The 24695-nt window shown below is 40.7% G+C and overlaps 1 protein-coding gene across 3 annotated transcripts; it reads left to right on the top strand.

Annotated features, from left to right (window-relative positions):
• The first annotated feature begins 1006 nt into the window (after window positions 1-1006).
• LOC122072906 (chloride channel protein CLC-e-like) lies at window positions 1007-23987 on the top strand. 3 transcript variants are annotated; one of them, XM_042637344.1, is made up of 4 exons: window positions 1007-1825; window positions 12930-13356; window positions 22906-23106; window positions 23839-23987. In XM_042637344.1, exons 1-4 carry the CDS (start codon window positions 1346-1348, stop codon window positions 23970-23972), a joined length of 1242 nt encoding a protein of 413 aa, XP_042493278.1. In that variant the 5' UTR covers window positions 1007-1345; the 3' UTR covers window positions 23973-23987. The 3 variants fall into 3 exon arrangements, with proteins under 3 accessions (XP_042493278.1, XP_042493276.1, XP_042493277.1); XM_042637342.1 differs by having other exon boundaries at window positions 1009-1825; window positions 23479-23987; XM_042637343.1 differs by having other exon boundaries at window positions 1012-1825; window positions 12930-13320; window positions 23479-23987.
• Window positions 23988-24695: the final 708 nt, after the last annotated feature.

Genomic DNA, 24695 nt, shown 5'->3' with positions numbered 1-24695 from the left:
TTCAATTTTAGGGGTGGTACTGGATAATTTCCCTAAATGATTTGGTTCGATTTTGAACTAATAAATCGTTGGGTTTAAACCGATTAAAGCTGATTAGAACTAATATGTTATTTACTTAACCATTAAAAAAATTGGTAAATCCTAGAGCTCAATATATGCTTTCCAGTATTTTGTAGTGGATTTATAGTGTGAAAATTAATTTAATTTTTTATTTTTTAACTTGAGGTTAGATGTTGTGGTTTAAGTCCAATAAAAATAGTTAATTCCCAATTAGGCTAAAAACTTTTAACCTGAATAAACAATAGAACCGAAATTAAAATCGATAAACCATTGGTGGAACCGTTTTAAAACCATTTAATTGGAACTATGTTCGAAATATTTGAATTGTAATTATAGTTTATACTCTCAGCGTTCCATATCTTGAATCGAATTAAAATGAACCGACAAATAACCTTATCTTTCCCTTTTCTGATAGCTTTCCTCTTGAAGCTAATGGCTTAATCAAATAGAGGGGCCAAGATGCAATGAACATGGGGGTTATTTACAAAGGGGAGGGAGAGAGAGTGAGATAGTGTGGGCACCCGCTAGGCACTACCCAACACTATGCCAACCTTCTTTTCTTTTTATTATTTTTTAATAAATCTTTATTTTATTTTAAGAAAGTATTATCTGACACGTTGGAGCAATAGAGAGAATGTGCTGATTAGCTATATTTTTTTCCTTTTATTATTTTTTTAGTAAATCTTTATTTTATTTTAAGAAAGTATTATTTGGCACGGTGGAACAAAAGAGAGAATGTGCTGATTAGCTATACCGTCAGTTGGGTTTTTCCTATTTATCTTCTAGCATCGATATGAATAGAATTCTGATTTTATGAAAGGCGGTGCATTAATTTAATGGGCTTTCATATCTTAGTGTAGGAACCACGCGACCGTGGATTCAGTGTATAGGAAAGGTTTAAGGATTGATTCCTGTCATATGTATTTTTCTGTTTCCTATGATCCTCCTGTTTTTGCCCTCTATAGTGTGCGTGAGTATATTTTCCTTAAAAAAAAAAAAAAAAAGAAAAAAAAACCCACGCGACGATATAGTCTTTTTCTCTCTTTATCTTTTTAAGTGGACTGTGGCAGTGGCCAGACTTCTATCTATTTTTTCTCACATTTCCAACTTTCCGACAAAATCAGAGCAGACTGCACTGTTTCGTGGTCGTTACAAGCCGATTCCCCAACCTCCCCTCCTTCCTTTGGTGCATTTGTTCTGTTATTGCGGGTTACCTGTTGCTTGCCATTTATCCAGCAGGTCTTACCCTCCCTTTAATTTCTAAAAACGGCTGTGTAATGCCAGCATGAGTATAACTGTGTCCAGTTACTGCTGCTGCAGTTCAATTGTTAAATGTCCAATTTTCAGCTCGCCTATTTGCTCGCGCGCTTCAACGTTTTTGGATTCTTTCCGTTTCGGATCGTCATCCCCTACCAAACAGCGGCAAACTTACTCTTCTTTGCTTATGATCAGGTTTTCTGATACTGCGCTCTTTCATAAATTTCCCTATTTCCGTACAAAATTAGTTGTGGATTTCTCTCATCATCATCTGGCGTGCCTTCCCAAAACGGTAGAAGGCTACAAACCAGCGGACGACAACGATGATGGCGACGATGAGGTGAGGGGCCAAAACTCTCAACTGGTTGCGAAGACACTCCATCTGATTCTGCCCGGAAGAATTGCGTCAGTGATGAAAGAAGCCATACCCCAAGAAAATTTGGCTATTCTTACAGCTTGCATCGTTGGTCTCTTAACTGGTCTCGGCGTTGTTCTATTCAACAATGCAGTGCGTCTCAGTTCGACTCTTCTGTTTTTAGGGATAAATACTTTGATAACGTCTTATCTTTGTAAAACAAATTAAAAAACAAGAATTCACAAACATTTTTTGTCTGTTATTTTTTTTTTGGGTAAATCATTTTTGTCAGTTCATGAGCTGGCCCTTGAGCGCATATTGTTTAATATATACGTCTGTATTAGTAGTTGCACCCTGCGCCATAAAACCGAGAGGGAGTGGAGTCGGATCTGATTATGTCACCTGTGGCAGTTGGTGCCCCTTCCTTAAATCTTGCTCTGGCATTTATCCTTAGGAGGAAGATTATTAACCTTCTCTCTCTCTCTCTCTCTCTCTCAACTCATGATCACTCTAAAAGAGTAAACCTCCTTGATGTACTCCAAAACATCTGGGATCATCCTATAATTTCTGCTGAGTTCCTATTGACCCTATCCTCAACGCTAAAGCTCAGTGGATCGAGGTACCACATGAATATTCTGTAGCCATGATCTTGTAAATCTTGACTGATGTGAATTGGATTCTTGCATTATGAGCATAACATGCATACCCAAATATCCGTGGAGGAACCAGAATGGAGGAAGTCCCTTGAAGAACATCAACTGGAGTTCGGGAATCTAGAACACGAGTGGGAATGTGATCGATTAGATAAGCAGCAGTAAGGACAACATCACTCCAGTATTGAGATGGAACATGTCTGGCAAACATCATGGATCTAACAATTTTAAGTAAATGCTGGTTCTTGCGCTCGGCTACCCCATTCTGAGCTGGGGTACAAACACAACTTGTCTGATGAAGTATCCATGGTCAGCAAGATACTATTGGAACTGACCGTCCATTTACTCTTTGCCACTGTCACTATGAGGAATCTTCAGAGTGGCATTGAGTTGTGTCTGAATCATCTTATGGCACTGTTGAAAACAACGGAGTACTTCACTTTTGTGTTGCATCATGCACCCAGGTAGTTCTAGAGTGGCAATGATGAAAGTAACAAACCATTGTTGACCAGAATAGATGCTTAGCGAGCCGGACCCCACACATCAGAGTGGACCAAATGGAAAATAAAAGGACTTATTTTATTTTAAGGAAAATATCTGGAATGACTCTGTTTAGCCAGAGTATAAGCTTAAAAAAAAATCATCCTTAATACATTGTGCTTAACTAGTTGTGGAAATAAAAAAGATAAAGTCCTAAGTGGAGGGTGTCATAACCGACAATGCTATTGGTGTAGATAAGATGAAATAGAGTGAAGCTGATGAAGTGGCTGAGTGACTGCAACTATGGAATGACAACCATCATCAAGCAAGTAGAGACCACCCTGCACATTACTACATCCAGTCGTCTTCCCTGTTACCAGATCTTGAAAAGGGCGGTGGGAAGGGAAAAAGTGACTTTGTTTAAGTCCCAAGTAAGACTACTTGTGAAGAGAAGGTTAGTAGTAAAATTAGGGATATATAAAACTGAAGATAAATTAATAGAAGGAGAACGTTGAATATAATCCTTTCAAGAGATAGAATGGGGAGCCGTATACTACCCAAACTTTATCTCTATTTGTAGTGGGAGAATAGTGGTGAAACAGGCTGGAAGAACCAGTCATATGATTAGTGGCACCAGAGTTAATGATCCAGGGACTGGAGACAACTGATGCATAGTGACCACTAAACAAAATACCTGAATGAGCAAAATTCGAACCTAAAGAAGTGGCTGAATTGGCAGGATTCGAAGCAACTGATGAAGTAGAGGCCTTTAGCATGACCCAAAAAGCCCGAAGTTCTTTTTGGGAAAGACCAAAGTCAATTGTAGGTGGTGTGTCAACATTCCTAACCTGATTGGATTTGGTTTTGGATAGACCACGACCACGTTTTGCCTCAAAATCAACCGGTTTGTCATGGAGTTTCCAATTTGCGGACTTAGTATGGTATGGCTTGTTGTAGTGTTCTTTAACAACTTCCTTGGTGGTATCCCCTAGTGCGAGATGACCCATCTGTAGCAGAAGTAAAACCAGTTTGTAGGGCTGATTTTTTAGTAGTGGGAGGATGAAGCATAATAGTATGACGGCGCTCCTCCGTATGAATCAGGCCAAAATCCTATTATAGGGTAGGAAAGGGAGATCTGCTAAGGACCTAGAGAGGGAACTAATCATAGTCAACATGCAAACCAGCCAAGAAATCATATACCCGGATTTTGTCCACATACTTGCGATAAATAGCATTCCCTACTTGTCTACCATAGACTTTGAAGTTCAACATAGTATTTATAAAAAGAGAGTTCTTTCTGAGTAGTGGTATGAATTCTCTTTTGAAGGCTATACACCTAAGCATCATTCCCTACTTGTCTGTAGGTTTCTTTGGAAACAGACCAGATGTGGGCAGTAGTATCCAACAATAGAAAATCTCTAGTAATAGACTGGTTCATAGAATTGAGATGGCTTTGCAGAGGTGCCAATGATGTGTCTATTAAGCCCTCGTCCAACAATAGCCGAGTAGGTAGATCTGAACCAGAAGAGGTAATTAGTTCCCTCCAATTTCACAGAGCTAGCACCAAAAGGCATGTACTCATTGTGACCTTGCCCATTAGGTCCTGAAGTTGCAGTAGTTACATCAAACATGATGGCGAAAGGAGAAATCAACTCTTGTAGGGAGAAATCCAAAATCTTCAAAACTAATCGTTAGAAAGGGCTCAAACTTGGATCAAGCTACCCTGTAGCGGTAGTGGATAACTCCTCAAAAAATTATTTGCTTTTGAAAAGTGACTGGTGAGATCTAAAAATTAGGGTTTTGGGAACCGTCAAATTGGAGAAAAGGAGAGATCACACACAAAACCTTCGCAGATGGAGCCATAGGTAGGGTAGAAATCCTCTTTAGGGGTGAGTAGAGGCTTTTTTAAAAATCAGCTAAATCTGAAGGGGGGACCCTAAAATCAATGGAGTCAGGGTTTTGAGAAAAAAAGAAACTCTGATTTGTGACAAATCGCAAATGGGTAGGGTCTTCAATCTTACAAGCTGGATACTTTTAGGTGTAGTACTGAATCTTCAAGAGGAGGAGGTTTGATCTTAATAGTAGGAAGAATCAAACCCCAACAAGGGAAGAATAAAAAATCATAAGGTAAGGAAAGTACTCCAATTGCTAATTTGCAAGGTTTTAGGGTTTATACCATTAGGGTGAGGCAGAAGGCAGCAGCTAGATTTATAAGAATCACCTCATTAGTGCTTCCCTATGAGGGATTTAGAGAGATAAAAGGAGAGAAGAAGATGAAGGAAGGGTTTGATGAGGCTTGTGAGATAGAGAGGGAAGAAAGGAGGGAGGCTGAGAAACCTAGATCAAAATTTTTGGCTCTAATACTGTTAGAAGTCCATCTTGAAAAGGGGAGGAGGAGTCCTGTGCAAGTCGTAGGCTCCTCCCTTGGTTTTTTCCTAGTCCAACTAGGAATGTCCTAGTCCAATTAGGATTTCAATATTTTGTTACTTTTGTTGATGACTATTCTAGAGTTACTTAGATTTATTTAATGAAGCATCGTTCAGAGTAATTTTTTATTTTTTATGCCTTTGTTGTTGAAGTTCAGAATCAGTTTAATGTCACTATCAAGTTTTTACAAAGTGATAATGCTAAGGAATACATTTCTGGTCCCTTCTCTCAGTTTATGGTTGGATGTGGGATGATACATTAATCTTCCTGCTCAGACATATCCCGACAAAATGGTGTTGCTGAGTGAAAAAATAGGCATTTAATGGAGGTTGCTAGGTCTCTTTTGTTTGAGATGAAAGTATCCAAACTATTTTGGTCCGATGCAATCTTAATTGCTTGTTATCTTATAAATCGGATGCCTTCATCATTATTACAGGGTGTTATTCCTCATTCTCTGCTATTTCCTTCTAACCCTTTATTTATTCTACCTCTTTATATCTTTGGTTGTGTTTGCTTTATTCGTGATCATCGTCCTAGTTTGTCAAAGTTGGATCCACGTGCTCTTAACTGTATCTTTTTGGGTTACTCATGTACTAAAACAGGTCATCATTGTTATTGCCCTACACTTTATATATATTTTTTATTGCTGATTTATCCTTCTTTGAGTCTGTTTCTTATCCCGTTGAGTCCGTTGTTATGTCTGATATGGATGATGGTCTTCCCCTATATGTTATTCAAAATTATTCTCTACAAGTTCTTGCAAATATAATGGTGCCATCACCACCTCCACCAGTGGCTCCACCACCTTCCACAGTTGTGCCTCTGCCACCAGTTGGTACGATCGTCTACACTCGTCATCCTTGTACAAATTCTGCACCCCTTGTCTGTACAGTTCCTACCTCGTCATCTTCATCTACGGTCCTTGATCTAGGTATTTTCATTTCTAATACTGATGTTCCCATTACACAGCGTAAGGGTGTTCGGAGCTATACTTAATATCCAATTTTGTTTCTTATTCTGGTTTGTCTTCCTCTTTTCATAATTGTCTTTCCACTTTGTCTTGTCATCCTGTTCCTAAGTCTGTTGTAGAGGTATTGTCTAGTCCTGGTTGGAAGACATCTATGGAAGAGGAGTTATTGGCTTTGGATGCAAATCATACTTAGAATCTTGTACCATTACCTCAGGGTAAGTCCGCTATTGGTTGTCGGCGAGTCTATGTTGTTAAAGTAAACCCTGATGGTTCTCTTACTCAATTGAAGGCTCGGTTAGTGGCCAAAGGCTATGTATAGGTGTATGGGGTTGATTATCTAGATATCTTTTCTTCTGTGGCCAAGTTTGCTTTTGTTCGTATTCTGATATCTCTTGCTGCATCTTCTCATTGGCCGTTATATCAGCTCGATGTGAAGAATGCTTTTCTTCATGGTGATTTACATGAAGAAGTTTATATGGAGCAACCACCAGGGTTTGTTGCTCAAGGGGAGTCCGTTATGGTGTGTACATTGAAGAATTCGTTGTATGGTTTGAAGCAATCTCCTCGAGCGTGGTTTGGCAGGTTCACTGATGTGGTTCATGAGTTTGGTTTTTCAAGGTGTGACAGTGATCATTCAGTGTTCTATCGGAACTTTGGCGCAGGAAGGATATTTCTTGTTATTTATGTTGATGGTATTGTCATCACTAGAGATGATATTGAGGGGATCCAAAGTCTGAAAACACATCTATAGCAGAAGTTTCAGACCAAGGATCTAGGATGGTTGAAGTATTTCTTGGGTATTGAGGTTGCTTAGTCAAGAAAAGGTATTTCCCTCTCTTAGAGGAAATATGTTCTAGATTTGCTGATAGAGACTAAAATGTTAGTGTCCAAGCCTTCGGATACTCCTATGGACCCTGATGTGAAGCTTATAGTTGAAAGTGGTGACTTGTTAGATGATCCTAAAAAGTATTGAGGATTGGTGGGAAAGTTTATTATTTGACAATGACTAGGCCTAATATTGCCTTTCCTGTTCATGTTGTGAGTAGTTTCTTTTGTCTCCACGAACGTCTCATTGTGATGCTGTTATTCGTATTCTACGGTATCTCAAGAAGGATCTAGGTCGTGGTTTGCTTTACTCTGATTATGGACATGGTCGCATTGAGGTTTCTGTGATGTTGATTGGGCTGTATCTCCTGTTGATAGGTGATCAACTATTAGGTATTGCACGTTTATTGGTGGTAATCTTGTGTCTTGGAAGAGCATAAAGCAGGTTGTTGTGGCTAAGTGTAGTGCAGAGTCCGAGTATTGTGCCATGGCTCATGTCACATGTGAGTTGATGTGGGTAAAGCAGTTGTTGATAGAACTTTGAGTGCACTTCGTCTATGCAATTTGTGGTGTGATAACCAAACTGCGATCGATATTGCATCTAATCCAGTGTTCCATGAGAGGACAAAGCATATTGAGGTTGACTGTCATTTTGTTCAAGAGAAGCTATAACAAGGAGTTATTCTACGAGTCATGCTCGCACGGGAGAACAACTTGCAAATGTTTTCACTAAGTCTTATGGGAGTGGTAAAGTGGACTATATTTGTAACAAGCTGGGTATGATTAACATCTATTCTCCAGCTTGAGGAGGAGTGTTAGAAGTTCATCGTGAAAAGGGAAAGAGTCTTGCGCAAGCCGTAGGCTCCTCACTTGATGTTTTCCTAGTCCAACTAAGATTGTCCTAGTTCAACTAGGACTAATGTTTAAATTAGAAGTTAGCAAGTCCATGTTAGTTTCCTATTATGTTTTGCACTCCTATTCCTAGTAGGACTTATATCTAACTTGTAATAGGACTTATCATAGCTGATTGAAGTACTATATGAAGAATAGAGGTGGGCAGCCCCAATTTAACAATTGGGACTCCCTTGCACAAGTGGTAGGACTCTTTCTCTCTCTTTTCTTTTATAGATACTATGTTAACAGCAAAACTAGGGTAGAATGCTTGAATAACCAAAGAGATCATTCAAACCTTTATTTATAATAGAGGAAATAAAGCAAAAATTACAAGTATGCCCCCTAGCCAGCTCCTTAATTAGAGTCGATGGGAGGGGGAAAGCCCAAGAATGCCCTGGTGGCACCCTTAAGACATATTTCAACAGACTGGAACATAACTTTGTTATTGAAACTTATATTTAATTAATCTTGATTTGTTAGAAAGCTGGTTTTGTGCTCTACCTAAGACAAAATATCTCTTGTAAAGTTAAAATCATTTGACTAGTCAAACTTAGTATAGAATAAGAACATTTCTCTAAATGTTGGTTTTTGATGATTTGATGTGGCTTAGTGTTGATTTTTGATGACTTAATGTGGCTTAATGTTGATTTTTTATCATATAAGGTATATGTAGGATGCTAAATTATGTTTGAAAAGTGGGAAAAGAAAAAATAATCCTTAGTTGCTTTGTTAGCTTTAAAGTGGGGGACTTGTCGCCTAAGCGCTTAGGCAGCCTTCCAACACCTTGGTTCGCCTTGGCGCCGTGACAACTGTGGCATAAATTGGCATGGTGGATTTGAGATGGGCTTATCTTTCCGTTGGGAGTAAGTGAGCAGATCCCTTTTTGCTTGTGCTCGTGGAATCTCAGATTCTTCTCCTTTTTTAGTGACTATCTCCCTCAGAATTCAAACATTGTTAATAACCAAAGAAGGAAGCTCTTCCTCAACACTCTCCTTCTGAAGAGAAGATTGGTAATAGGACTCATTTGCATGAAATGTAACATCCATGGTGACCATTAACCAACGGAAGGGAGGATGATAACATTTGTATCCCTTTTGAGAAGCAGAATACCCAAGGAAGATACAATGAAGAGCCCTCAGATCTAATTTGGATCGAGAGGGAGAAGAATTGTGGGCAAAGAAACACATAATCGAATACCCTGGGAGGAAGGTGAGAAGCAAGAGAGGGGTTTGGAAGTAGACTAATTGGTGTTTTGAAGTCCATGACACTGGAAGAAACCCGGTTTATAAGGAAAGCAGTAGCAAGGACTGCATCACCCCAATAGAATTTGGGAACTTGGGTGGTAATCATCAAGGACTCAAGGAGATGTCGATTCTTCCTTTCTGGGATATTATTTTGTTCTAGGGTATGAACACAAGAGGTTTGAAATTAAATATCGTGTTCATCAAGGTACTAGACGAATGAACCATCTGCATACTTGGTCCCATTATCGCTCCTCAAATATTGTACTTAAGCATGGAACTCTATCTTGATCATAGTAAGAAAGGAGCAGAAACAAAATAAAGATTCAGACATAGATCGGAGAAGGTAAACTCAAGTTAAACAAGTACAATTGTCAATAAAGGTAATAAACCATTTGAAATCTCCCTACCAATAGTCCTAGAAGGTCCCCATAAATCCGAATGAATAATAGAGAAAGGAATAATACTTTTATCATCATTAGGAAAATAAGGCAATCCTGTGAGTTTAGCGAGTTCACAGATATCACAAGCAAAATTTTCCATATATATTATTTTATTAAAGATGGAAATAAATGGCTTAAACCATAAAAGGAAGGGTGATCAAGTCGGTGATGCCACTGATGTAATTGAGTGATAGCACTATCTACATGGAAAGTGTGAGCTAAAACCGTGGTAGATGTTGCAGTGATATCCAGATCTAAGTAATACAATCCATCACATACCCTACCATATCCAATGTGTAATGCCCCGACCCCATTAACCTTGCACAATATTGTCCTCTTTGGCCTATGGGCCTCAAGGTTTTAAAACGCGTTGTCATGTTAAGGAGGCTAGAGGTTATTAACTAGCCTAGTAATCTCTCCCTAGGCGATGTGGGACTAAAGTTTGTACATCCTCACTGATCTCCCAAACCCCCTGGTACTTGTCGTATTCTTGGTGGGGACACTTTATTGATCTCCCAGGCGGATCTAGTACTTGCCGTATTTTTGGGTGTCACAACTTCCCCCCTTTTGGCATAGCGTCCCTGCTGTGGTCCCACACGCTGTCGGGGTTTGCTTTGATACCAATTGCAACACTTCGGCCTTATTAACATTGCATAATATTATCCTCTTTGGCCCATGGGCGTCAAGGCTTTAAAACATGTTGTCATATTAAGGAGGCTAGAGGTGATTAACTAGCCCAGTAATCTCTCCCTAGGCGATATGGGACTAAAGTTTTCACAACTTCACCAATCTCCCAAACCCCCTGGTACTTGCGGTATTGTTGGCGGGGACATCTCACCGATCTCCCAGGCGGATCTGGTACTTGCCGTATTCTTGGGTGTCACACAATATGTAGATTAAAAGTGAACACAACAGTTAAGGTCTACAGTAAGATGATAAATGGAAAGTAAATTGGCACAAAGGTTAGGGATAGGAACAAAAGATAAAGAGATGGTTGGAGAGGAAAAAACAAAACCTTTACCAGAGATACTAGACAATGATCCATCAGCAACTCGGACCTTGTCCTTACCTAAGCAAGGGAGATAGGCACGGAACATGTTCAAGGAGCTAGTTATATGATTGGAGGCCCCAAAATCAAGGAGTCATGAAGGGGTGAGAAGACCTTGTTTCCTATCACGTCCCCCTCCCCCTTTAGGGCGACCATGAAGCTTCCAACAAGTTTTTTTGGTGTGATGGGGATGGCCACAATAATCACACTTAACTGGGTCTCTGGCTAGAGTAGCCAATTTATTAGTGATACTGAGATCCACTTGAAGAATAGTAACCAGTGTTGAATGAGTAGGTGCAACAGTAGGCGTCATAACAGAGTGACGCCGTTCCTCATGTTGGACCAAATTTTAAGCTTCAAGCAGTGTGGGAAATTTGCTGCGGCCAAGAACCTGAACACGGAACTTATCATACTCCAGCTTCAGCCCAGTGAGGAAATCATATACCCTTCCATCTCATATTCCTTCTGAAATGTACTAGCATCAGTAGTATAGGTCGGGGAACAAGTTGATAAAAGTCTAATTGTTGCCATAGAGTATTAAGAATTGAGTAATAGGTAAGGAGTGATAACTCCTTTTGGGTTGGCTCACGGACTTGCCGACGAAATTCATAGATCTGAGCATAATAACTATGTTGTGCATATTTTTGTTTGACCGCATCCCATAATTCCTTGCAAGAGTTAACAGAACAAAGTAAGATAATTGCAATTTTAAACTAAGATAATTGGTCTCATTCAACTTAGTAGGTCTTATTTGAAGAGTGGGCTTATGGGTATGGGTTTTGAGACGACCCACCACACTACCCTCAGCTCACCTTGTAGAGGTAGCTCTACTTTCCGGTATTATAAAGAGGTAATAATATAAAAATAAATAAAAAAATAATGAGCAAGATAAATCCCAAGACAGAGATCACTCTAGGGAGCACCGAGCTAGTAAACACTCATATCAGTCCAGCAACAAGCATATAAGTAGTGGAGCAGAGAGCAATAAGGCCTACTAGAGGGCTACTGGTGTGAAATGTCCACATTGCCACTGGCAACGATCGAGAGATGGGTAGTAGCCCTTGCGAGGCTATGCAAGGCCTTGCAATAAGAAAGAAGAGGGTAGAGGCCTTTGCAAGGTCTCGAGGAGACCTGAAGTCGAATAGGAGGAAGGCAGGGGGCCTTGTCAAAACTCGGCGTGGCTTATCGGTAGGTGAGAAGAGGACAAAAGCTTGGTGGAGGCTTAGCGAGGTCTAATGGAGAGCGCAGGAGGCAGGGAGCCCTAGGCAAGGTCTCGGGGAGACCAACCAGAGATCGCGGGAGGCAGGGAGACCCAAGATGGGTCTTAGTGAGACCAAGCAGGGAACACAGGGGGGGTAGGGCCCCAGCTGTGGGCCTGCTGTGGCTTGGTGGACGCCTGGACATAATCGGGAAGAGGGTTGGAGTCCTTGATGAGGCCTGAGTGCCTAATGTGGATCTTAAGAAGGGCAGGGGCCCTATGGGGCCAAGTGGAGGTGAAGGCTCTAGTGGGGTCCTTGATTGGAGTGCTAAAGCCTTGTTGGTGTACAACGTGAGGATAGGAGCCCTGTTGGTGAAAAGCAAGGGTAGAAGCCCTAGAGGTGGTGAGCGGTGAGGGCCTGGTGGCTAGTAGGATGATATATGGTATAGGGCCATGGAGGAGTCAGTTGTCAATAGGTAAGTGGAGGTGGCACAACTTAGGTGACCATGCTCAGCCTTGGGAGGCTGAAGCCTTGAACGTGTAGGGCTGACCTCTGTCTAGTAGTGGGAAATGAAAACCCAAAGTATTGGGCTCTAATACCAAATTGAGAAGAAGAGATTAAGAGAATGTACTGGTTTGTCAGAGACGACAGAAGCCGATCTTATTTATAATTTGATAATGGATTACAAATAAGGTATGCTTTAGCTAGGACTGGGTCATAACACAATCACAGTCCTTAGCCTACATACAATGAACCTAGACGGTCTAGTCATCTAGTCAATCCTTAACAATTATTGCATTTCTATAGGGAGGGCTTAAGATCAGATCTACCCCGTCTCCCAAAAAAAGTTGGATTTTTATTTTATCAAATGATTGATTCCTTACATTGTACCCAGGGCCCTAGACTGTTATGGGGTAAAAAAGTTCAGGGCAATGATAGAAACGAAGAGGCCAATTAAATATGGTGGCTAATTAGCATTTTGTTTTCCCTGTCCATTGTCTTGCTGACTATGTACTCTTGACTTTTATGATCTCACCGCTGCCTTTGAACTCAACAAAATTTCTTTCATTACTTTAGGTGCATGACATACGGGACTTTTTCTGGGATGGGATTCCTTCTCATGGTGCTTCATGGTTGAGGGAGGAGCCTATTGAAAAAATTTGGAAACCAGTAATCTTGGTACCTGTTTGTGGAGGTGTGATCGTAAGCTTGTTGAACAATATACAAGGAGCTCTTGACAGTCCTTCAGAAGAAATGCTGTCTAGTCATTTGAAGGCTGTGTTGCGACCATTTTTGAAGGCTGTGGCGGCTTCTGCCACACTTGGGACAGGGAATTCTTTGGGACCAGAAGGTCCTAGTGTTGAAATTGGTGCATCTATAGGCAAGGGCATCAGTAATTTGTTTGAGAGCAGTAGTCAAAGAAGGCTTTCTCTTGTGGCTGCGGGTTCGGCAGCTGGAATCTCTTCAGGTTGTTATTTTCTTACTACAGTTACTAATTTCATAGGTAAATAGATATTTTCATTGTAAATTATGTACCCATACTGCTTGGTGCACTATAAATCTTTCGTAAGCCTATTGCAAATAATCTATTAATTGTATTCACTTTATACCACACGATACAGCACGTTACATTTTTAGGCGTGTGTTAGAGTGCTTGCTGCAGTTCCATTTTCTATAGATACTTTTTCTACTTGCATTTTCTTTTCGTTTTCATTATTTCCATGTTTGTTGTGTTAGTTGATGTATTGATCAAGTTTCTAAGGAAGGATTAATATATGTCAGTAAGTTTTTATAGAAATATTAATAAAGTTTCTAAGGAAGGATTAATATATGCCAGTAAGTTTTTATAAAAATCTTAATGTTTTGTATTTATTAGTCACGATCGGTTGCAGTTTTTAATACTTTGTATTTTTATGTCATGTTCAATAGTCCCTCATCAGGTATGGTGCTTGTAACTTGTAAGCATGAAGATATTTGGATTAGTAAAACAGATCCTTCTTATTAAGGACGATTTTTGTGTGTTTTGTGCAATGCAGTATTGTAGGCATGATGCTGCAGGCTGCAGGCTGCAGGCTGCAGCTAAGAAGAAGGAAGGGGCTGAGAAGCCCTAGCTGTGAGCAATTTTTGAAGCCCTTCACAGCCAGCAGCAGCTTTGCCCTTCTTCTATTTCCGGAATTACTATATTCTGTTTCATTGGTTTATGTATTGTTAGATAGATGATTCTGGAAACCTTTTTCTGTTCACAGCTGTAGGCATTTCAAATTGGTCGCAGCTGTAGCAATTCAATCAAAGTGATCTGCTAGAAGAACTACTTTCAGACCTGGAACTTTCCTCCTCTTTCTTTAATTTCCTTGTCTTCAAGTTATTCGGAATTAAGAAAGTTTCTAGTTTTGGAAAGTCTATACTTTGTTAAGAAATAAAGCGTTAAGTACTAGTGCTGGTTTTATACTTTTTAGAACAAACAGCAACAATTACGAAGAAAATGAACAGATTCAAACAAGATGATATAAAGGTATAACGAGGTTCACACACCGATGTGGTGTGCTACGTCCTCGGGCGAAGAAGATGATTCACTATGTTGGAAGAAAAATTACAATGGAGATCAATTAAGAATACCCAAACTCGCGGCAAGAAACTCTCACCCAGAAACCTTAAAACGAAAACCCTAAATCACAATGACTTGAGCAACAATACATATATATATATATATATATACTCCTCCAAGTTGGGTTGTTCCATAGGGTTGCAGTTGGTCGGGTCATACCATACTGTAGGTGGCTACACCCTTGCACCCCCATACGAGATCAGTGATGGGCTCCGGGCTTGGGCCTATCAGCCCAACCCCTTTGCCACCATCATAGACCTCAAAAAGTCGCTACCAAATTTTATCGGAGCAGGTCAATCTTCAAAACGGGTCAAAATTCAAGACAACCATAACAATACTGCGGGGGATACTTTTGTTCTTATTTTAGACATGTAGATACACTTAAATTGTGGGTGAGGCATTTCTTGTAAATGCAAATATTATATCTTATAAATAAGAAGTCTTGATTTTGGTGTGGATTGAATGCTCCTTCCTACTGATACCCTTTCTCATCTCTCATTCTCTTCTTCATCTTCTTCTCCTATGTTATACTGCTGATTGTAGCTGATTTGTTTCAGTCACATGGTATCAGAACAAATATAATCAAGACTTACAACCCCAGTGTATTTGTTTTAAGAGTCTACAAGGAAGACTTCGTTATATTTGCAGCAATGATTGCTACTGGTTGTCTTATGAATTGATTAATCATTATATCTGATCACAAAGATTGAAGTTTGATCCTGTTTAGGATCATTAGTTCTTTTTTTTTTTTTTTTGTGAATAAATAATTCATTACCAAGAAGAAATACAAATACAGCCCCAAAGAAGGGGAGGGGAGAGGAAAAGGCAAAAAACCCAGACTCAAAGAGGAGGGTTGTTCCTGATGATAGAGCTAGAGAGCTCCTAGGAATTTACAATATGACAGAATCTAGGGGAGGGGTCACAAGTAGAAGAGATCCTATCCATCTTGGCTTTGACATCAAAGGAGATGGAGCTCGAAATCTTTTCAATGGGGCGGGAGTTTGAGGCCCATTTCCTATGGTTTCTTTCTATCCAGATCTGGTTAATGGTTGTACAGAAGGCTAGCTTTCCCACAGTATCACAAGCAGACTTTCCCTGAAATGTCATATCCATCCAATCCATTCCCTATGAAAAGGGAGGATTCTCCTGTTGGCGGGCCAACATTTAGCAAGAATTCCTTTCCAAATAGAGGAGGAGATGACGCAAGCAAAAAAGAGGTGCTCAATAGTTTCCAGATCATTTCTGCAGAGACTGCCCATGGGGTCAGCTGGAATGCCTCTCTGGATGAGGAAGGACTTAGTAGGCAAAGAATTTGTGAATGCTCTCTAAGTTGTGAGCTCTGACAAGGGATGTGATGCTTGATCTAGATAGGCTTGTGCCAAGGTGAGGGGGGCCCGTGATTTCTGACAAACTCCCAAGCAGCCTTGGAAGAGGAGTTTTGAAGAGGCCGGAGTCCATAGGATAGAGTCTTTTCTTTGCTGCCTGGAAACTTGAAGGGCTGGTAAAGAGGCCCAGATATCTGCAAGCTGGGGAAAGGATTGGGCCGGGGGGGACCAGTTGCCAGAGGATATGATGTTGGCAACAAGCTCATACTTGGATAGGCCGGAACTATAGATGCTTCTGGCACTTGTTGCATGGTATAGAATGCCTTTGGGGTGTCAAGGATCCAGCCAAAGATAGTTATTGGTTCCATCACCTATCTGAGAGGAAATGGCTGCAGAGATAGTGAAGCGAATTGAGATGATTTTACGCCACGTCCATGAGGCATCTGAGGGGGTGCATTGTCCAGAATCTGACTGGAGCAGATTGGAGTATAACCATTCAACCCATATACTTTCCTTCTTAGTGACAAGATTCCAGACCAGTTTGATGATCCCAGCCAGGTTTACATCCTTGATTCGTCTCAAGCCTAATCCCCCTTCTTCTTTAGGAAGGCAAATAGCAGCCCAGCTGATAGGGTGAAGAAATCTGGAGCGTCACTTCTTTTCCAAAGGAAAGAGGCAAATATGGATTCAAGCTTGGATATGATGAACCAATAAATATAAGAAGCTTGAAGAACAAATCTGATGAGCTCTAGGCAGCCAGCAAAAGATAAAAGCTTTCCTTTCCAAAGTTGGAGCCGCTTTCTGATGAGATCAAGCATAGGAGTACAATGATGAGTAGAAAGCCTGATAGGGATAAGAGGCAACCTAAGATATTTTACTGGAAGATGATCAATGGTGAAACCCGTTTGCTCAAGGAGTGAAGCTTTGGAGGAGTCACAGATTCCAGCCAAGAAGATGAGAGACTTTGCAGGATTGATGCGGAGCCCCAACATATTCGCAAATTGATTCAAACACAACATGATGGAGTCAAGAGAGGCAGGATCAGCTTTGGAGAAAATCATCAAGTCATTTGCAAAAGCAAGGTGAGTAAGTTTGATGGCTTTACACTTAGGGATGGTAGATATAAGATGATGATTAGTGGCAGTTTGCAAGCTTCTAGAGAGGACTTCCATGGTCAGACAAAAGATATAGGGAGATAAAGGGCATCCCTGATGAATCCCCACAGAAGAGGAGAAGTACCCAACCGGGCTACCATTCACTAATACAGAGAACCGAGGAGAAGCAGTGCAATAATAGATCCAATTAGTGAAGACTAGGGGGAATCCCATATTGTTAAGAACTGCGGCAATGTAATCTCATCTTAGAGAGGCAAAGGCCTTATGGATGTCAATTTTCATAAGAGCTGTAGGAGAGTAAGATTTTCTTTCGAACCCCCTAACAATGTCATGGCAAAGAAGGATGTTGTCCCCTATACTCCTTCCAGGAATACAAGTCGATTGGTTGTTGCTAACAATGCAACCACAAGTTTGATTCTGTTGGCAAGGATCTTGGCTATGAACTTATACAGAAGATTGCATAAAGATATTGGTTTGAATTCATTCATAGCATCGGCTCCTTCTTTCTTAGGGATGAGGCACAGGAAGGTGTGACTAATTCCTTTGATTTGATTGGGGTTGAAGAAAAGGCTCTTAACTGCTCTAATCAGATCCTCCTTAATGCTATCCCAAGAAGAAGAGAAAAATTCCATACTGAATCCATCTGGACCAAGAGCTTTGCTTGCGTTGTGGGAGAGGATAGCCTTTGTAATTTCATCATCTAAGGGAATAGCCATAAACACATTTGCCAAGTTAGCTAGAATGAATTTATTCATAAGACCTTCAGGGATGGGAGACGCCGGAGAAGGGCCAAACTTGAACAGGTTCTTGAAGTAGTCAACAACGACTGCTTTTATCTCATCCACTTTAGTAACCTGATTTCTGTCAGAGGTAATCAACTTGAGAATTGAGTTGCTGTTGTTTTTAGCTTTCATAGAGCGATGGAAGTAGGCTATGTTTGAATCTCCAAGCTCTAGCCAATTGATCCTAGCCTTCTGCTTCAGAAAACTCTCTTTTTGGGCAAGGAGAGCAGATAGGTTTGCTGACTTAACCTTCCTCAGCCAGAGAGAGGTTAAGGTGGTCAAACTGCAATTGAATCTGGATGGAAGAGAGCTTGTTCCTACAATCAATCACTCTAGAAGAAATATTCTCGAAGGAGTTAGTATTCCAGGCTTTGAGAGCCTCTTTAACATTCTTGAGCTTTCTGGCCAAAGCAATAAGGCGGGGGGTGGAGAAGGCTTGGACAGGCTTCAGCCATGCTTCCTTGATAGTGGAGAGGAAATTAGGATGGGAAGTCTACATGTCAAAGATTTGAACGATTTGGGACCAAAAGAGGTGTAGGGTTGGATTAAAAGGGATATAGGACTATGATTAGATATGTTAGGGGCCTTGAAAGTAGCATGGGAGGAAGGGAAAGCAGAGAGCCAAGCTTTATTCACAAGGACTCTATCTAACTTGCACCTGATCTTTTGTTATTCCAGGAGATGGAGATTCCAGACCATCTAAGGTCATCAACAACAATATCATCAATGCAGTTATTAAGAGCCTCAACATTTGCAGAGTCAGGGGGCCCCTCCAAGCTTCTCGTGATTGAATTTGACTATATTGTAATCCCCACAAATCCCCCAAGGCAAAGGACCGATCTGGCTAGCAATGTGCCTAAGATCATTCCAAAGAACATCCCTGTCAGCTGTCTGATTTGATGCATAAATGGGGGTGAGTAGAAAAGTAGAGCTGCAGGCTATATAAGAGATGGAAAGATGAAGGAACTGAGGGGAGGAAGAGAGGAGGGAGACATTAAGCGTAGAATTGTCCCACAGGATACAAATACGACCGTTTGGGTGAGATGCATGGTTGGACAAGAAGCACCAGCCAAGAGCAATTGAGGATGGTACCTTGGAAAAAATATGGCTCTTTAACATGGGATTCAAGCAAGCAACAAAAGGAGGCTCGAAGCTTTTTAATGAAAGAATGAACTGTCGCATGTTTAGAAGGGGAATTAAGGCCCCTAATGTTCCAGACAATGCCTTGGGACATTAGGCAAGACTGGAAGGGTGTAACAATTGCTCCACAGGAGAGGAGCTAAGGGACACAAGAGCAGGACGAGGTCTGCTCCTTTGTTGGTATGATCTGGGGGTAGGAGATAGGAAGGGTTGTGGATGTTTGTGGGCTAGACACACATGTTTGTTTGTAATGGGAACTGGGAAGGTTCTTTTTGGATTTAAGAGTTTCTCGCTTGGACTTTGCAGGCTTAGAGGTCACTTTGGGTAGGGGAGACAATGAATTCTGGTGGGTCAGAAAAGCTCCGACAACCTGATCCGACAGGAGAGGGTCAAGAGTCTTTGGAATAAGAGAGTTATGGGCCTGAAGTGGGCTGGAGGTTAGAAGCATTGGGTTTAGAGGAGTGGGCCAAGTCTGTGGGTGTGTGGATGGGCTGCAAAAGGTTTCGCTCACAAGTGGGCTGTCCCATATCAACTAAAGGTGGGGAAGCAAGGTTGCCTACAGGAGCACGTGTGTCCTCAGATAAAAAGGGGTTTGCTCCTTCAACAATCGAAGTTTGCAGAGAGGAACATCGACCCAAGGGAGTGGAAGTCGGTGACGTCTTCAACTGAGGAGTCTTTGAAGGTTGAGTTGTAGGGGGCGGCAAGTCATCGTCAAAGTCCGATGCATCCGATGAGTCCACGTCGATAGATGCTGATAGGGGATCGGATGCTGTTGAGGGATCATAGTCCAATAAGTTCAAAAGGTCATCTTTAGATGTTGATAAGGGGACAAAAGATGCAACCTTTTTTGGAGATTTATTAGACCAAAATGAACCCAGAACATCAACATCTCCCAGGTCAACAGCTAGAGGAGGGTCGTCGATGGTGTCGGCACAGTTGCCCAGGATTTCATATTTGTTTGGCCTAAGGATTAAAATATCAGTATCGATCGCCGTATCGGTCGGCCAAAATTAAGATACGTATCGGAGGATATCGTATCGTATCGGAGATACGCTAAAGATACACATATAAGTGGATTGGAAACATTTTTTTAAATACTTTTATAAAGAATTTATTAAAAAAAGCTATTGATAACATTTATTATGCATAAATACTAAATTGAGGGTATCGTACTAAGAATTCAAGGTTTGTAGTTGTCCCATAAATGTAAAATCCTTATTCCCAACCTTGATTTCCACTTTAGTTAGAGAGAAATATGGCTGGTAGCAACTTTGGAACAAAAACCCCTAAAAAAATCATGTTTTTCTGAAAAATTACCCATCTTGGCCATTATATGACCGTAGCGCACTATATCGGTACATACCGATACTCACCGATACGTAACGATACTCACCGATCGATACACACCGATACTCATCGATACATACCGAAACGTACATTTCACCTCGATTTTATATTTTCCATAAAGTCGTATCGGTGCATATCGTATCATATCGTATCGATGTGTATCGGTGGTGTATTGATGCACATCAGTATGTATCGTAGGATATATATCGATACGAAAGGATTTTAAAAATTTCATGTATTGTATCGGTGTGTATCGTATCGGTCGGCTAAATTTAAGATACGTATCGGAGGGTATCGTATCGGTATTGGAGATGCTTTAAACCACTTTTGCCCAACAGGTAAAGGTTTCACAATGACCGCAGGGTTTTCTGTAGCATTATCGGAGAGAGGCTGATGGTGATTTCTTCTTCGAGCTTTTCATCTACCGTTCGTCGGAGGCCCGAAGGGGGTTTGTTGCTAGATTCTGTCATCTGCGATCTGTCTCTTTAGTGCAAGGGGCCGATTGGGTCCATAAGAAAATCACTCATGAGGTATCCAAATTTTTGCATGGGCTTCAGAATTTGGCCTAATCAAGCTCGTGGTGACTATTTGAGGAGGCCATATAGGGGTTTCCTCAACTTGCACACCTTACCAATTGTAGAAGGAGAGGTGAAGCCTGAAGGTATGTCCATGTACACTTCCTCTTCAAGATCTTCGTGGAGTAAAGAATTTTTGATATCTAGTTGTTGAAGACTCCATCCAAGGTTTGCAACATATGAGAGGAGTACTCAAGCCGAGTTCATCTTTACTACAGGAGCAAATGTGTCTTGATAGTTGATGCCATAGGTCCCGTTAAATCATTTTGCAACTAACCTGGCTTTGTATCGTTCAACATTACCATCTGTCTTTTGCTTTATAATAAACACCCATTTGCATCCCACTGGTATTTTTCTTATTAGAAGAGGAACAAGGTCCCATGTGCCATTTTTTGTTCAGAGCCTGCATTTCTTCCATTATAGCTTCCTTTCAGCCTTGCAAAATAGACACAAAGGATAGAGAAGAAACAAAGGCACAATAGGATGGGGAAAAGGACTCAAAGGAAACAAAGTTAGAAATCGGATGTTGAGTACAAGCTCTTACTCCTTTCCTAATAGCATTTGGGAGATCATTGTCAACTGGAGGAATCTCATTGACTGACTGGGATAAATGGGGTGGATTAGGGAGTTCCGATTGACATAGTAGGTTGGTAGTGGGCTGCTTTGTCTGAGTCTCTGGCCACGAATAAGTGAGCAAATTTGGTTTGATTAATTTTGGTATTGGGATATCACTAGTCTCCCCCCTCAATAGGGACCGGTTTATTCTCTCCCCCTCAATATGAACATTGTCAATGAGAAAGGGACTAGAAGGACTAGAAATAATCTTTGCCACAACACTCTCTCTGAAGAGATGACTAGAAGTAGGACTCAGATTCATGAAAAGTGATATCCATAGTAACAAAGATTTGGCGAGTTGGAGGATGAGGCACAATATCCAAGGAAGATAGAACAGAAGGCCCTAGATCAATCTTAGAGTGAGAGGGGGTGGAGTTGTGTGCAAAACAATCACAACCAAACACCCGAGGAGGAAGTTGGGAAGCAAGGAATGGGTCTGGAAGAAGGCTAATAAGGGTTTGAAATTCAAGTACGTTTGAAGGAACCCTGTTGATTAGATAGGCTGCAGTGAGGACGGTATCCCCCCCCACCCCCCAAAAAAAAAAAAAAAAAAAAAAATTAAAGACATTCATGGTAGAAGAGAGCAAGTAACCTCAAGGAGATTGCAATTCCTATGCTTAATGATACCATTCTATTCTGAGGTGCAAACACAAGATGTTTGATATATGATCCCATGCTCGTCTAGAAATTGATGAAAGTCATTGTCAATGTACTCCGTACCATATCATCGGGAAGAATTTGAATTTTTGTTTGAAATTGGGTTTGAGGTGGCATGGAAACAGCGGAAACACGAAAAAGCCTTGGATTTAGTACGGAGAAGGTAATCCCGAGTGAGGCGAGTGCAATTATCAATAAAGGAAATTAACCATCTATAACTGCCCTGAGCTACAATGCGAGAGGTTCCCAAAACATCAGAGTGAAGAACGGAAAAATGAACATCACTTTTATTCAAATTTGGGGAGTAATAAGAATTAGTATGTTTGTCCAACTCACAGATATCGCAAATGAACTCATTTGGATTAAATGACTTTATTAAAGAAGGGAATAATAAACCCAAAGTCCGAAAGGAGGGATGACCAAGTTGATGATGCCATCGATGTAGCTGTTGAAGAGCACTATCTGTTCTAGAAGTATACTAGGTTTTGGCTGAAATTTCAGTTTCGGGCCTCACCGAAACCATGCCTGAAACCGAACCTCGAACCATGGCATTGGCAACCCTATATGTTTATTGAAAGTATTTTCACTGCAATTTCATTAAGGTTAAGGGCGTTGGGGGTGTGTCCCTACACACAAACTGTTGACGTTGCATATGGATGCTATTCGAATGGGTGATATTCCTACATTCTTGCTGGCACAATGTAGGAATATCTCTATTATACTATTATAGTGTTTTCATAGGCAGGTTATGCACTCTAAATAAATTTGGAAATTCTTATGAGATGCATGCATTAAATTAGTTATGCACTATATGAGCTGGCTGATATTTCCTGGTCCACTTTTCATTGGGAATGCTTATTTCTCTACTATAAATTTTTATCTTTTTTCATAGGATTCAACGCTGCTGTTGCTGGGTGTTTTTTCGCCGTGGAATCAGTACTATGGCCATATCCACCAGATTCATCCACATCGCTTACAAATACAACTTCTATGGTGATAATCAGTGCAGTTATAGCTTCTATAGTGTCAGAAATTGGCCTAGGGTCTGAACCAGCATTCAAGGTCCCAATATATGATTTCCGTTCTCCAAGTGGTATATCATCACACTTTATTTCTTGGTACCAAAATTATCACTCTGCAGCATGTAGGTCAAGATGAGGTTGAAAAGCATGATAAAAAATTGGAACTTGACTTGATCACCAAATAACTCTTTTCACGTATTCTATTGAGACATATCTTGTTTTCACATTTATTATATTACCTAGTTGTTTGAATGTTTGGCTGCTTCATCAATTTTTCTGGTTTCTGAGAAAACCCTGGTTCTTGACTCATGTTGCATCATGATAGAGGTTATCCCATTTAATTCAGAGAGTTGCAAGTGCTCGACCAAGTTTTTGTAAAGTGGAACAAATTTGTAATTTTTTTAAAGAATCTAATGGTATCAATGTGGTCAACACATCCTCAGAACTTCCGCTGTATCTTTTGCTGGGTGTCCTATGCGGGCTGGTCTCATTGACCTTGTCTAGATGCACGTCGTTCATGCTGACAGCTATTGATCATGTTCACAAGGCCACGGGGATATCAAAGTCCGTGTTTCCTGTATTTGGTGGTTTTTCTGTTGGCCTGACAGCCTTAATGTACCCTGAGATTCTTTACTGGGGCTTTGAGAACGTTGACATTTTATTAGAATCACGACCGTTTGTGAAAGGCCTGCCTGCTGACTTATTGCTTCAGTTGGTAGGCATCAAGATAGTAGCAACTTCCTTGTGCAGGGCTACTGGATTAGTGGGAGGTTATTATGCCCCATCTCTTTTCATTGGTGCAGCAACAGGCATGGCGTATGGGAAATTTGCTAGCTATGCAGTCTCCCAGTTGGATCCTGTATTTCACCTCTCCATCTTGGAAGTGGCATCACCTCAAGCATATGGCCTGGTACAGTTCTTTGGAAACTTGTGCTGAGAGGAAAGTGTTTAGTATTCTAAAAAATTTTGCATGGTGGGGGAACATTGTTGTGAAAGACTGTATAACCTCAATTCATTTACTTCCTTCTTTTGTGTTATTTTATACTGCTTAAATGACGTCACTGCATTTATGCTTACCTCCCACACATCGTCAATTATCGTGTACTTTTTGAAGCTAACAGTGACATGGCATAAATATCAATGAGTTCATATGACTGCACAGAGAAGTGTAGGGTTTTTAGGTTCCCTGATGTTCTGGTATACTTTCGTGTCAATGTTGAACAGTAAAGTTATATTTTTTGTGGGATATGTATTGAGAGAAGAATGCATAAAACTAACTTTATGCTAGATAGAGTAAAGAAACTTTAAATAATTTGTGTCTTAGATCACAGTTTAGATTCTATTGCATCATCACATCGATATGGAATTGGAGATTGTTACAATCCCAGATTCCTGTAACCAAACCAGTAAACCAGAAAAAGAGAAGGAGAAAAGAAAGAGAAAGAGAAAGAGAAGAGAGAAAGGAAAAATCACAAGTAATCCCAAAAGTGGAGAGCAACCTGCGATCTGTCCAGAATGGCTGGTCGCAGGTCTCTCTGTGAATATATATTAAAACCATAGAGGAAATATTACAATCATAGCCTCCAAACATACAACCACAACCCTAAAGGAGCAAAGGAGGACCGATAGGACAAGTATGCCCCTATCGGCCCTGTCCTGA

Source organism: Macadamia integrifolia, chromosome 3 (assembly GCF_013358625.1).
Source record: "Macadamia integrifolia cultivar HAES 741 chromosome 3, SCU_Mint_v3, whole genome shotgun sequence".
NCBI lineage: Eukaryota > Viridiplantae > Streptophyta > Magnoliopsida > Proteales > Proteaceae > Macadamia > Macadamia integrifolia.
The sequence above is the reverse complement of the archived record's forward strand: the minus strand, read 5'-3'. Positions and strand labels throughout refer to the sequence as shown.

Bases quoted from the DNA above. Each gene is read 5' to 3' on its own strand.
- LOC122072906 (XM_042637342.1), top strand. From the start codon at position 1,346: ATGAGTATAACTGTGTCCAGTTACTGCTGCTGCAGTTCAATTGTTAAA. The intron at 13,357-22,905 runs GTAAATAGATAT...CTTTTTTCATAG, and splicing joins TACAGTTACTAATTTCATAG to GATTCAACGCTGCTGTTGCT. The intron at 23,107-23,478 runs GTATATCATCAC...ACACATCCTCAG, and splicing joins TGATTTCCGTTCTCCAAGTG to AACTTCCGCTGTATCTTTTG.